The 13,885-nt window shown below is 42.1% G+C and overlaps 1 protein-coding gene across 4 annotated transcripts in view; it reads left to right on the top strand.

Moving 5' to 3' along the window:
- The window catches only part of LOC109598670 (mediator of RNA polymerase II transcription subunit 13), a 31,608-nt gene extending 18,998 nt beyond the window's left edge, over positions 1–12,610 (top strand). The window contains exons 3-20 of one of the 4 annotated variants that reach the window (XM_049961067.1): positions 4,529–4,852; positions 4,909–5,199; positions 5,269–5,617; positions 5,803–6,009; positions 6,691–7,119; positions 7,176–7,356; positions 7,424–7,690; positions 7,747–8,023; positions 8,081–8,374; positions 8,441–9,031; positions 9,092–10,038; positions 10,104–10,293; positions 10,353–10,582; positions 10,643–10,834; positions 10,939–11,495; positions 11,556–11,836; positions 11,896–12,229; positions 12,288–12,610. In XM_049961067.1, coding sequence (XP_049817024.1) covers positions 4,529–4,852; positions 4,909–5,199; positions 5,269–5,617; positions 5,803–6,009; positions 6,691–7,119; positions 7,176–7,356; positions 7,424–7,690; positions 7,747–8,023; positions 8,081–8,374; positions 8,441–9,031; positions 9,092–10,038; positions 10,104–10,293; positions 10,353–10,582; positions 10,643–10,834; positions 10,939–11,495; positions 11,556–11,836; positions 11,896–12,229; positions 12,288–12,420 — 6,074 coding nt within the window. In that variant the 3' untranslated portion in view covers positions 12,421–12,610. Of the gene's footprint in view, positions 1–4,528; positions 4,853–4,908; positions 5,200–5,268; positions 5,618–5,802; positions 6,010–6,690; positions 7,120–7,175; positions 7,357–7,423; positions 7,691–7,746; positions 8,024–8,080; positions 9,032–9,091; positions 10,039–10,103; positions 10,294–10,352; positions 10,583–10,642; positions 10,835–10,938; positions 11,496–11,555; positions 11,837–11,895; positions 12,230–12,287 lie in introns of all 4 variants that reach the window. The other 3 variants (XM_020014575.2, XM_049961066.1, XM_049961068.1) reach the window with 3 other exon arrangements.
- Positions 12,611–13,885: the final 1,275 nt, after the last annotated feature.

Raw genomic sequence — 13,885 nt, 5'->3', positions numbered from 1 at the left:
GATTAATGCATATATTTACTTCTCGTTTTTTTATTATATTTGATTGCTGCAACTTCTTTTAAGTAGAAATAAAAATCCATTTCCATCACATTTTTCTAACATTATATTAACTAAACATTTTCCTAAATTCTTATTAACGAATAATAACTAAGTCTAAATATGTAAACAAAAGAAAAACAAATTTAATTCCGTAAAATTGGACGTTTGTGATGATCGTAAACGAGTGATTAGCATTAAAGATGAGGGATTAAAGGCATTATAATTTCGGGTCGTATGGCAGCTTCAGGATTGGAATGTTTCGAATTTATTGTCGACAAGAAGGCGAAAAAAAATTTTGTTTTTCGGCCCTCTAGCAGTACTAATCCAAATACCGCATGTCATTGAGACTACTGTTTATTATAAATGAAACAAACCACTCACAACGGATAATGCGATGTGTTGAAGTCAATGAGGGACCTGTTTCAGCACGGTATAGAATTATATTGTCGCTCTTTAACCTTCTGTCCTGTGTGGTGTCCTGACTTATTGTTACATTATAAGTCAATGAGAACTGTTGCTGCAGTAAAGTACTGGTTTTAAACCATTGTCTAAGGGCTTGGATTTTTAACTATCAATCTTGTTGTGGTAAAGTTATTCTTCTTCCCTCCCGTTCAGGTCCTCTTTCGTTGGTACCCGTTTCGTTGGTCGATTTTACTTTTTCATTCTTCGTAAAGAGCAACGATCACCGCATAATTTTGCTTTTGAAATGTTGCGATTATTTACACTGTTGTACTGTTACAAGTACAAAACTGATTGTTTTAAAATTACAAGAAATGTTGATGTTTAGTTTCTTTCTGTTTAACGGACAAAAACAAATATTTTCACGAAGATTTTAGGGTAGTATCAGAGCTAATAATTTAACATAAAAGTCATTTAAAATTTTATGTTAATAAAGATATTAAAACTTTAGTATTAATTCCATAATTTCGGGGTGCAATGTATTATATGAGATTATGTAAAATATAAAATAAACCTAAAATATCTAAATTTCGTACGTATTTGATGTTGTAGTTAAAATTTTTAATCATTTTTATAAAATTTAATATTTAATTGCAACAGGAAACTTTTAAATGCTTATAAAGAAAGACCGTAAATTAACAAGTGATAATTTAAACAAACAAAATTTTATTGGAAGATTTAATTGTATGCACGTATACTAGACATAATTTTAGGCAACTTTTTATCTCTATAATAATAGGAAACTTACTACATTTTTTTATATTTATTTGTGTGCTATTGTTTATTTTAAGTACAAAGTCAAGGTACTTTTGGATTAATATTTCAAAAAATTGGTACATTGTATCTATACAGAATATAATTGTTTGATATCTTGAGGAAAATTTTACAAAACAAGAATAGAATAAGAAAAGGGAAAATTAGGTTGTTTGTTTAAGATTTGCCAACGTGATGACGTTAATATTAACCGAACCATATTATTAATCTGGTGTATATTGGTTTGCGGGGATAATCAAAACCAGATTCTCTGTACGACTGTGCGACTGTACCACTGTACGATACCGCGTGAAACAGCGTATGCACGTTTCAAGGCGACGTCGCTACCGCGGATCCGCGGATCCGCAAATCCGCGGGCCTCTATAACTTTGACCGCAAAAACGGGGGACCGGTGGTCGGCGGACCCCCGCCCCTGCGTTCTTACGTCCAGGCGGCGTTGCCGGAAAATCAGACGGGCCAGCACTGCGAGGGTACCATCTCCGGGTCGCACCTGGACTCAACTGTCGCCGGTTTTTGTGCACGACGGCCTTGAGTCAGTGTGTGCGTATGGTGGTCGTAAATGCACACACGGTATTCCATTCATTTCCAATTTGAGTGTTTTATTGTCGGATTGTTTGTTCATTGATTCGATTGCGTGCACGTTGTGTGTACGGTACGGACGGTATCGACGGTTTACCGAAAATCGTTAAAATTGCACATGTAATATAATGGCACTTGTGTACTTGTGTGTAGTATAGTAGTAAGTCACTCGATTATTCGATTTACTACTATACCCATTCTATCTATTCTGGTGGCGATATCGGACAATGCGTGGACTCACGAACGACTGTGCGGCGGGTACAGTCGGCGTCAAAATCGCGAGGCCGTCGTCGCACGCGTGTTTATTAAACGGCGAAGCGAAACAAACAGACGTCTTCAAAACGTTCGTATTTGGTGGCGTTTCGGGGGCGGGTCCTCTATTATGAACGTGGCGGCGCACGCTAGCGCTGCTCTGGGTATCCTCCGCGACGACCACACGTCTAATTTTAGATCTTACCGACTCATCCGACGTGCACTTTTAATTTGTTTCAATCGACACTGCAACCAGATTATCAGATTATTAGATTACACAACCATCTATTAAGCTATTAAATATAAACGTATAATTTATTATTATTTTAATTAGTTTTATTTGTCTGATAAATCAGTGGTATAATTTTTTTAATATTTTTTCTTATCTAACACAATACCAAGATTTAATTGCACTAGAAAATTCAAACCGATTAACTCGATTTAATAAATGGAATGAGATTGGATGAAATTGGATGAGATGGGATAAGAAGGAATTCGGTGGATTTCTCGGCCGGATTGTTGTGGTGAATTTTCATTCAACAGTCGTTACTACAATGTAAACAACCAGTCGCGACCCGTTCTCGGTTACCAAGGCGGTTTTATCTTTAGCCTTTGACCACAGATTAACAATACGTAAATCAGACGACCTACATAAATAAAAACGAGACTTCTGGCAAGTTCGAACGTTCATAAGAAAATCGAAACGTCCGAAATCGGGTCAAGTTTGACCGCACAACTCGCCTCCGTGTCAATCACACGGAAGTGTTACGAAGAACGGCACATCCGGTTGCATAGAAAGTTGGAACTGTTCTTAGCAATCGCACTGCTTAACAATTAATATTAATCGTTATCAAATCCAGCGTCGTCCGTAGATAAGACACGATACTCCGTCTTAATCAGGTGTCGATGCTGGATGAGGTAAGGAATGTGCGGTAGCTTACGTGTATATATATATGTGTGTGTGTGTGTGTGTGTGTGTGTGTGTGTGTGTGTGTGTGTGTGTGTGTGTGTGTGTGTGTGTGTGCGTGTTTAGAGGCAGTTCGATAACCTCGCAAACACAATTCGTAACGAATAAGCGAATAAGTTGCCGTGTAATGGCCACCGAGCACCGCAACGGTTCGGGTACGAAGACCTCGGTACGACCAGATACAGTACGTAATAAAATGTGAAAACCGAGACCTGAACTGAAGAAGAAACACTCGCATTCGACGAGAAATTTAAATTTACTTTGGGAACGATTACCTTACGAAGATGGTTGGCGAAACTTAAAATTAAATATTTCAATAAAATATACAAATTATCAATGTAAAACTTATCGTTTATTGATTAAAATAATAAAAAATAAAATGTGTACATAATAAAAAAATATATAAAATAAAAGTAATTTAAATAATTCTTAAATTGTCTTTGTTACAAATTATGAACTTTTCTTTTATATTTTTTCTTTTTTAAAAAGATCTGGTATGGTTGAAGAAGAAATAAAAAAAGTAAATAATTTCAATAACTGCTAAATTTTGTTAACTGTTTTATTATTATAAATAAACCACAAAACTAATTTAAATAATTTGAATAACTGCTATATTTTATTATTATAAATAAAGCACAAAACATTATAAAAACAATACAATGCAAGTAACAAATAATTATAGAAATATATATTTTTTTAAAAGATAATAGTACATGGTAATAATAGACAAACTTAGAAGCAGATTATCAAAAAGAAAGGCAATTAGATTTCAAATGTGAGTTGAGATCTAATTGAAAATTGTTTTAAAAAAATATGCGTGTACAGAGAAACAGGTGTTTGAACAATTCTGATCAGTTGGAAATCAAACTAGGACAATGAGAATTGATCCCGCGAACTGTTACTGTCGCAACGTCGGCCGGCAACGTCGCACGGCCGGCGAGTGCCCCTGTCGTTCTTGTGTCGGTTTTACTTGATCGCGGCACGAGGAGAGGCTCTATGTACCGACCGGTATGTTAATTCGAAGCGATGTTGAATTATGTATTTTTAGCGTGTAATCCCACAATAGCCTTTATGAGTTTATTTGCTGGTTAACTCAATCCCAAGCCGGCAAGTCGAACACACATAGACACTCATACACACATACTTGCACACGTCGAGGTAAAGGCGTAACGCCCATTGCTCTTTTTTCACATTGAAATTACGTAATTGCCACGAGCCGACCCTGGAATCTAGGACTTTCTACTGCACAATCTGCGTTATTGTACGCCCGGGATATTTCCACCCCCTTTAAATTTATCATGAGATGGAGATTGGCCGTGATGCGTTCCCCCTCGATTTTCATCCCATGCGAACTAGAACACGACCAACGATTAATGGATCATGGGATCAATGTTGATTTAAATTGAATCCACAATGAATTATGTTTCTGGAAAGCTAACCTTGTTATTTTCCTTCCAGATAGCGAACAGGGATCGTGGGAGAACGGTTTATCGTACGAGTGTCGTTCGTTGCTGTTCAAGGCGTTGCATAACCTGATAGAGCGATGCCTGCTATCACGCGACTTCATCCGTCTGGGCAAGTGGTTTGTACAGCCGTGCGAGGGACCCTCAAGACGTTCGCAAGAGATGGGAGGCTCCACCCATCTGTCGTTCTCGTTCACGTTCTTCGTGCACGGCGAACGGTCGGTCTGCGCAAGCGTGGACGTCAGACAGCATCCGCCGGTGAGGAGGTTGTCCCGCACCCACATGTTGCAAGCGAATTCTTCCACTTCCGGACTCAAAGGTGTGTAACACTTCCTGTTTCACTTAATCGGTACTCATTGATTTTTTTCTCTTTAGTAATTTTGGCGCCGTTTGGTTTGGCTGGAACCTTAACTGGTCAAAGTTTCAAGTCGCCAGAAGTGTGTTCCCGTCTCTTGGAAGATTGGAGTCAATTTTATCCGTTGGACAAGTCCAGCAGTTTGACCGACAGCAGCGTCGTTGAGGTTGTGGTTGATGGCGTCAAGATGCGCTACCCTTCATGCTATGTACTGGTCACCGATTTGGACGACAACGTCAACAGTACTATCCTCAACAATGCTGGACTTGGAGGCAGTTCACCGATTGAACGTGGAATGAAAAATGGAACCAGTAAGTCTTATTCAATTTATTAAATCGTTACATCATTAATGATTTATAATACGTTTTTGTTCTGTCTAGATTCGCCAGTTATGATTCAAACGCCGCCTCCCTCGCCCATCCAGATCAGCAGCAAGGTGCCACAACCCGGTCCCTATTCAGTCTCGGTAGAACACCTGGCGTCGATGTCGCGCGAAGCTACGGCGGCGACGGTACTACCGGAACGGGCGTGGCAAGAATGCGTCACGGGAGGAGCCCAATCCAGCGTAGTGCAGACCGCTCCTGTACCCCCGACAGCCGCATCCACCCCAGGGGGAGGAGTTACGACGACGAACCCGCCCCATACTGGTGGGAATCCGGCGCCGACGGAGTTCACCGGCAACTGGGACTTTGTGGATCCGTCCCGACGGGCTACATGCACGTGTTCCAAGTGAGTTACGAAAATGTGACTTGATAATAGTATATTATATTTTGTTGATTATCGTGGATAAAATGATAACAATATTTACATGCAAGTCATCACTTGTACACAATTGTTACTACTTTCTCCACAAATGTTCCTCAAACTTTCTTTTATTATACTGTTGTGTTTTTTCCAAAACGAATCAAATTTAGGCACAGAAAGACGGTCCCATGTCCGGCGCTTCTATCGACCAGTGCGGCGACATTGCCTATGTCCAGCAAATGGCGCGACTCCGCAACGCTAGGCGGCAAGGGCCCCAGGGGCTTGGGATCGGGGAGCGGCCGGGTACCCTTCCACAGACGCTCCCCGGCGCCTCCCCCAGTCGCGGCGCCGCCCGCCCCATCGCCCACGATGGACAGGTCGGTCACCACCATCTAACGGCCACGGGTCTGCACACAGATGAGACGAAAGACAGTTCGATTATGTAAAATGTTTTGTCTGTGTGCTGGCTTTGCTTATATGATGGGTGATGGGCTTCCTACCTACTGTTACTACCACTGCTACTACTCATTTTCCGATTAATCGTTTGGTTTTGTTGTTTTATTTGTTCGTTTTGACCATTTACAATTTAATGTTTATTTTGTTTTCCTATTCGTCGCAGCGAGTGTGATGTATGTGTGAACTAGTGTACATAATACTGAATAACCTTGATGTTCACATGTAACTGCACTCAATAATGTACTAATTCACACTTAGCTATAAAACAGGTGGCGGAAGCTGCTTCAAAATATTCAAAAACTAAAAAAATCATGGCATGGCAGTGGAGAATGGGATGGCACTTCATATTAATAATAATTAATAAAATCTTGTGTTTTATCTAATTGCTTAGCCGGTAATCATCAATCGTCACAGTAATATCGAAAATAACCACATGGTATTACCAAGAGAGGTACAAAATTGTTAATTATTCGATTAATCGGTTTTTCTTCCATTAACAACCTTGTACTCTTGTGAATACATCGTTATTTCCACCATCGCAGGTCGTCCACCGTCAAAAAAACGCTTACAACGGTCATTTAACCGGTCAATTTTTTTTACAGATTTACTGGATCATACACACCGCAGGGCGGGCCACCCTCTTATCCGCGAACCCAAGAATCCATGGCAATACCGTCAGTCGGCAGTCCCGCATCAGTAGCACCATCTCCGCTGCCCAATCCGAACTCGCAGCCGGCTTCGGTGCCGCCAATCGACCACGCAATGCCAACGCTCAGTCCTCACGCACCGGTTACGTGCACTTCACCAGCAGACAAGACTCATACGCCAGATGAGCCGCCTAAGAGCATAGACAGCCCGAGGACCAACAGTCCAGCCGGTACGGCTGATATCAAGGAAGAAGTTTCAGCTAACGTTGCCAGTGTTCCGACTCTCAAGAGACCGATACTGAGCAGCCGGGAGTACGAGGTGATGCTGTGTGAAGAGGAGGAAACCCTCGAAATGCTCTACGACTATTCCACTCTCAATGCATGGTAAGAAAGTTATTCTATTGTCAAACTAGAATTTTAATTTGTTCTTTCCCGTTCAGGTTGAACCATCCCGTAAAGAAATTCAAACCTGACACTAGAGAGAACATGCGAAATCGTCTGGGGAAAACGGATCTCTACTCGTATCACAATTCTTTGTCGTCGAATTTTAGCAACGACATATCGGGCATGAAAAATTCTCAAGTCACCATCAAGCAAGAGATTAAGCAAGAAAACATGAGCGTAAGTACTTATTTTATTCATATCATTTATGAACATAGTTAACACACCTTAATCTCTTAATATCCAGATGGATACGGAACAAATGGTGCAAGGTCAACCGCCACATCCGCACGGTGTTAAACGACCCGGCGACCCTTACGAATTTGACGAAGAGGGTGGAGGTCCCAACTGCAACATGGACGGATTCAAGAGAGGGCAAGTGCCTATAAAAGAAGAACCGAAAGACAAGAAAGGCGCCGCCGAAAATCTGTTCACTAGTGAAGGCATTCAACCTTCCATCAAAGACTTAGATCAAATATTCGACAATTCGGACGACACCAGCAGTGACGAAGCAGTAAGTACTAATTTTTAATAACCTCAATTTTCTATATGCTAATATTTATAATTCAGATGCAAACGCAAACACCGCCCGGTTCTACGCCTGTAAATCACCACGACGACGGTAAACGATTGTCTGGTTATGGAAACTGTCAAAACATGGGCATTGTGCGGGCGGAAGAGCTTATTAAAATGTTTCCGACGCCACCCAGTTTGGAGCACAATCCTATCGCTTCGCCCTGTGGCCAGACTGATCTCATTATGTCCACCTTCGAATCTGAACTGGGCATTATCAAGATCAAACAGGAGATTTATCCCAATATGGGCAGTCCACAAGAAGAAAATATCGGTATGTCGTCATATTTCTTATCTTATTTACATATTTAAATTGATTGACCTTTTACAGAAGATTGGAGTTACGTGTACAAAGCGCCTCAAGTATATCGTATCGTGGGCTCCAGTAAATACGCACCTCTGACCAACTTGCCGAGTCAGTCGTTGCCGCCAGTCACTACACCGTCGCAATGCATCTATAAGCCCTCCTGGATGCAACATCACGCCGAAAAAACGGCTGCGTCGCAACAGCAGCAGCAGACCGGCTCGTCGAACGCCACTGGCAGTCAACCAGGCGGCGGCACCGCTCCTCACACACCCGGAAGCGCCGTCCCTCAAAACCAGCCACCGACGCCACTCCAACCAGGTACGAACGTATTCGAATATCCAAAATTTATGTTCTATTTCGTTACTAATCGTTCATTGATAGTAGGAACTCCGTCTGCGCCGAATCCATTCCCGCCCAGTCCCTCGATCCATGGCGCACCAACACAGGGCAGTGGAGGCGGCTCGTTCCGCCTTCCCCCACCGCCTTACGAGATGCCATCACCCACCACCTCCACGGCCAGCTCGTACTTGAACAAGAATCTGAACAGTGTGGAAGCGGCGCCCACGCCGACCGCCACTCACCGCACGCCGGAGGCCAGTTCTCTGGTTCTCAACATTCTTCTCACCGACACCGCATTCAACATCTTCCGCGACCACAATTTCGACAGTTGCACGCTTTGCGTCTGTGACGCCGCCGGAAAAGTGGTCGGCAATATTCGCGGAGCGGACTCGGGGATTTATCTTCTGAACTCGACTGCCGACAAGATGCATGCTGCGGCGCGATCGACCAGTCCCTTTGGACACGGTCACGGGATGGGCCAGCAACCGCCGCCCTACGGTAGCATGTTGTCGCCGCAACACCATCACGGCGGTGACGAAGATCCCATTCGATGTAGCTGTGGTTTCTCGGCTGTCGTTAATCGACAATTGGCTCACGGTAGTGGCTTGTTTTACGAAGACGAAATGGAAATTACTGGTAAGTCTCTAGATTCGGTGCGTCGTTGGAACTCTCTAATTGCACAAACTGATATTTTAGGAATCGCCGAAGACCCAGGTGAGAAAAAGAAGCCGTCTTTGCTGTCCTTCCTCATGAACAATAATTCGATCAAGATGGACGCGAGTTCACTAGACCGAGAACAATTAGATAACATACCGCACAGTCTGTTGGAACTTGTCCGGGAACAGTGTGTTATCGTACCGAATTCTGCTAATTCTTTATACAGGGCGGCAAGATACGTACGAACGAAAGTCGGTGTCTACAGCAACACTATAAATATGCTAGAGTTCTCAGATAGTAATGAGGTGACATCGATAGCTCTCGAACAAAGCCGACACGCCATGGACGCGATGGGAATGAGCAAGATCGAGGATACCGGTCATAAGTCGAAGAGTCGTAGTGTTGGCGTGCATAGATGGCCATATCTTAGAGCGTCCGGACCACAGTGCAACCAAGACATCGTCCGCGTTATGAAATCGTTGCAGCCTTTGCTACAAGAGGCGATTCAAAAGAAATGTCAAACTAGATTGTGGGAGGCCCCGTCCGCAGTTAAAGGTCCACTTACGTGGCGACAGTTCCACCGTTTGGCCGGTCGCGGTACCGACGATCGATGCGAGCCACAACCCATACCCTCTGTGATCGTCGGCCACGACAAAGACTGGCTGTCACTGTCTCCCTATGCGCTCCAACACTGGGAGACACTTCTGTTAGAACCGTATTCTTATGCCAGAGACGTGGCTTATGTTGTGGTTGCACCTGACAACGATGCAATTTTACCGAGAGTTCGAACATTCTTCAAAGAGTTGAGCACCGCATACGAGATGTGCAAACTCGGCCGCCACAGTCCCATCACGAAAGTTTTGAGGGATGGCATTTTGAGAGTTGGCAAGACCGCCAAATCAAAAATTGGAAACGAACCAGTTGAAGAATGGTTTACGTTGTTGGGCGAAGGAGAGACCAGTGACATGTTAAAATTATATGCTCAGGTAATTAATAAAATAAACATTTTATTATTTTATATCGAATAAGAATTAACGTGATTGTTTCGTAGGTTTGCAAACATCATCTTGCGCCGCATTTACAACAAGTACCGATGGATAAAACTCTCCTCGACCCACCGAAGGAAATTGACGATAAGCCTACGCCTAGTCCAATGCCACCTCCGAACACTCCAGACAATAGTGGTACGTCCCAATCCATTAATCCTGACAGAGCCCCATCGACACCAAAAAGTGAAATGGGTACGCAATTCTTTCAATTACAATTATACTGATTATTCATTTTCAATGTCATATTTTAGATGAACAACAATCGACAAAGGACTCAACACCAACCACGAACGTGCCTGAAACTTCTCATGATGACGACGATAGAGAAACGCCTTCTATTGTAGTTTATTTGGTGGAACCTTTCACCTTTGGTTCCGACCAGCCCGAACTACAGAGACTCGCCTGTCTTGCTTTGCTCAGATGTTTCCAATCTGTGTCGTCGTCTTTACCCGAGAATGTTCGTAACAACATTACTGTGCAGGTAAGGACTTTACCCACGAATTTACTAGTTGATTCTATAACCTGTGATCGATATTTGCAGATTATATCGTTGGAGAGTATAGTGGAATTGAATAAGTCAAGAGATCAGATTAGACACAGCGATCACATGCGTGCGCTAGCTTTAAATATTTTCTCACAGTGCAGACGATTGTTGGTGCATTCGAACAACGTGAAATCTCTTACCGGATTCGGGACGGCAGCCATGGCGGATCTTTTCCTCAAAAACAAAGATGTATGAAGAAAATTATTATTATTATTATTATTATTATTATTATTATTATTATTTATTACTGTATTATAATTATTAGTATAAATTAAACATTACATTTATTTTAGGAAAAGAATCGTGCCGCATTCAAGATGTACACGCCTCCATACATTCTCGCACCAATGCGGGAAAAGGTGGAGGCAGCCGAAGCGTTCGGTAAAGGAGCGCTGGATCAAGGCGCCGTCTTATACTTAAGCTACTGTTTATCTGAAGATCAGAGCTGGCTTTTGGCCGTGGCGACCGACGAACGGGGCGAAATATTCGAAACCATAACCATCAACATCGACATCCCGAACAGAAGCAGAAGGAAAAAGGCTTCAGCCAGAAGAATAGGCCTTGAGAAGTTAATGAACTTCATATTGGGAGTGATGTCGCAGAGCGTCAGGCCGTGGCGATTGGTCGTAGGCAGGTTAGGCAGAATAGGTCACGGTGAACTGAAGGGTTGGAGTTGGTTGTTGAGTAAGCAAAATCTACTGAAGGCTTCCAAGAACCTGAAGGAGATATGCAACCAGTGTTCTATCATGTATCCCAACTCAGTTCCTTGCATACTAAGTGCTTGTTTAGTAAGCATGGAACCAGATTCTGCCTTGAGGCTCATGCCTGACCAATTTACACCAGATGAAAGGTAAGAAACATCTGACTTTATTAATTTTAGTACATACTTAATGTGTGTTGTTTTGTTTAGGTTCAGTCAAATGTCGGTGAACTCCCAACTGCAAACACCGCAAGATGTAAGTTGCACCCATATCTTGGTGTTCCCGACTAGCGCGACGACCCAATCGTCGCAGACGGCCTTCCAAGAGACGCATATCACGGCAGAAATGGACGATTACGAGATACTGAGGGCGCTGAACGATGACGACATGCCCGACGGCATCGATGGCATGAACGAGTTCCTCGGTAACGATATCTTCTGGGGCGGTCAAAGTCCTACTGGTGAAGATCGCCGCGAAGAAGGTGGCCCAGGTAACAAAACTACATTAAAAACCATCTCGACAATAAAATTAACTCATTTTCGGTTTCAGGAAGTCCGACTTGCGGTCCCAGTAGTGGCCGTCAAGGGTCACCGTTCGCGGGCGGACCGAATTCTAAAGGAGTGGAACCACTGGAGGAGGTCGGCACCGTGCTCCAACAGCCATTGGCCCTTGGTTATCTCGTCTCGACCGCCCCCACCGGTCGCATGCCGAGATGGTTCTGGTCGGCGTGCCCGCACCTGGAGGGTAACTGCCCCGCTTTCCTGAAGAACGCGCTCCACCTGCACAGTCCGAACGTGCAACAGAACTCGGACGATCCGTTTCAGCAGTCCGCGACGGTCACGTCACATCAACTGGATTCGCAGTTCACCACCGATGTTTTAAGGTGAGTAGTTTGTTTAGACAATAAACGTGCGTTACAATTTATATTTTGTTTATTTTAGATACGTTCTGGAGGGTTACAATGCGCTCTCTTGGTTGGCGCTCGATTCGAATACGAAAGACCGTTTGTCATGTCTGCCCGTTCACATGCAGGTGCTCGTACAGCTCTACCACACGGCGGCCGCTCTCTTGTAATGAAGCCACTGAATTAACCAACAAAACAATATTGCGTGTTACAAACACAATGGATTGTGTGTAAAATGTAAAATTATTGTTTTTATACTTACTGGTTGTTTGTTGATCAAACTCCGATTTTTGTTGTTTTATTTATCTATATATATAACTTTAAATTTTCTTTGTCAAAAATTAAATTTTATTAACACCATCCATTGTACTTTCATTTGATCATTTGGAATGAACTCATAATCGAATTCGTATAATTTTTGTGTATGATTTTAAGTGTACAAAAAAATTGTGATAACTAGGACATAATTTAGGAATCGACTTTTTAATGAATGTAATTATACTGAAAACAAACAATACGCCGAAGTTTTATATTTTATTAAAGGGAAAAACATTGTGTACTGCCAAAAAATATTAATTCAGTGCTTTAGAACAAGAAGCGTGCGTTGTTATGATTTATATTGTTGGATTTGATTTTAATGTTTTTACAATTTTAACCACATTACCCACTGTATAGTTGTGTAAATTTTGTACAAGAAATAATTTATTTTGTTTTTGTTTGTTTGTGTAAATATTGAGTGTACAAACTGAGAATATTTAGACTGAATAGAGAAAATTGTGAGACGCATGCGTGAGATTACAGCTCTCTTGCAAATTAATTATCAAAATTTTTAAGTAGGGTGCATTGGTGAATTAAATCTACCGTACTTATGTAAGTTTTGACGGGGCGGTTTCGAACGATTACAACATTTTTCTATTGTATTGTTTTTAGTCTTTTAGTCTTCCATTCTAACGAATTGTTTTCAATCAGAATTAACAGACATTTGGTTTGATTATTAAATACTTCCATTATCTCGATAGTGATATGCGCTGTGAAAATGCCAGAACGCCAGACAGTATTTTAAATCATCGTTTCGTTTTGGTCTTCCATATCTCCTCGAAACACTGTTTGGAAATCGCCCCGAAGCAACGGTTTGTTTTTGTAATGATGTCAGCAATATAATCAAATTGCGTGGAAATTCTAACAATTTACGGCCAAACCAACTTTTGGCATACTAAACACTAAAGTTTTGTGGACGTTGGACCACCATAAAAAAGCAACGTTTGCATAGAACAATTTGTACATAATAATCAAAATAATTACGTGTCAATTTTTCTGGTTAGTTATTGATTTCCGCTGCAGAAAAAACGACGTTAGCCACTAGTGAAATCAAAAGTACACGTCCACTCTCGGACCGTTTTTGTAAACTCTGCTAACGTTGTGTGTATAATACTAGTTGTAAATGTATTTTTCAAACTGCTGGGGCCAATGGTTAAACTTATCTTAATACTATAATCTTGCCTCAGATATGGATAATGCTTGTAAAATTGTGTCTGGGTGTGATTATTCTAAAAAAAAAAATGGCCTACAACTCGTTACCTAATTAATTTTTAGTTGAGGTTCTGACACAAGCTGTGACGGTCAGTTTCATTCAGA

This window comes from Aethina tumida, chromosome 1, assembly GCF_024364675.1.
Source record: "Aethina tumida isolate Nest 87 chromosome 1, icAetTumi1.1, whole genome shotgun sequence".
Taxonomy (NCBI): Eukaryota; Metazoa; Arthropoda; class Insecta; order Coleoptera; family Nitidulidae; genus Aethina; species Aethina tumida.
This window is presented reverse-complemented; position numbering and strand designations above follow the sequence as displayed.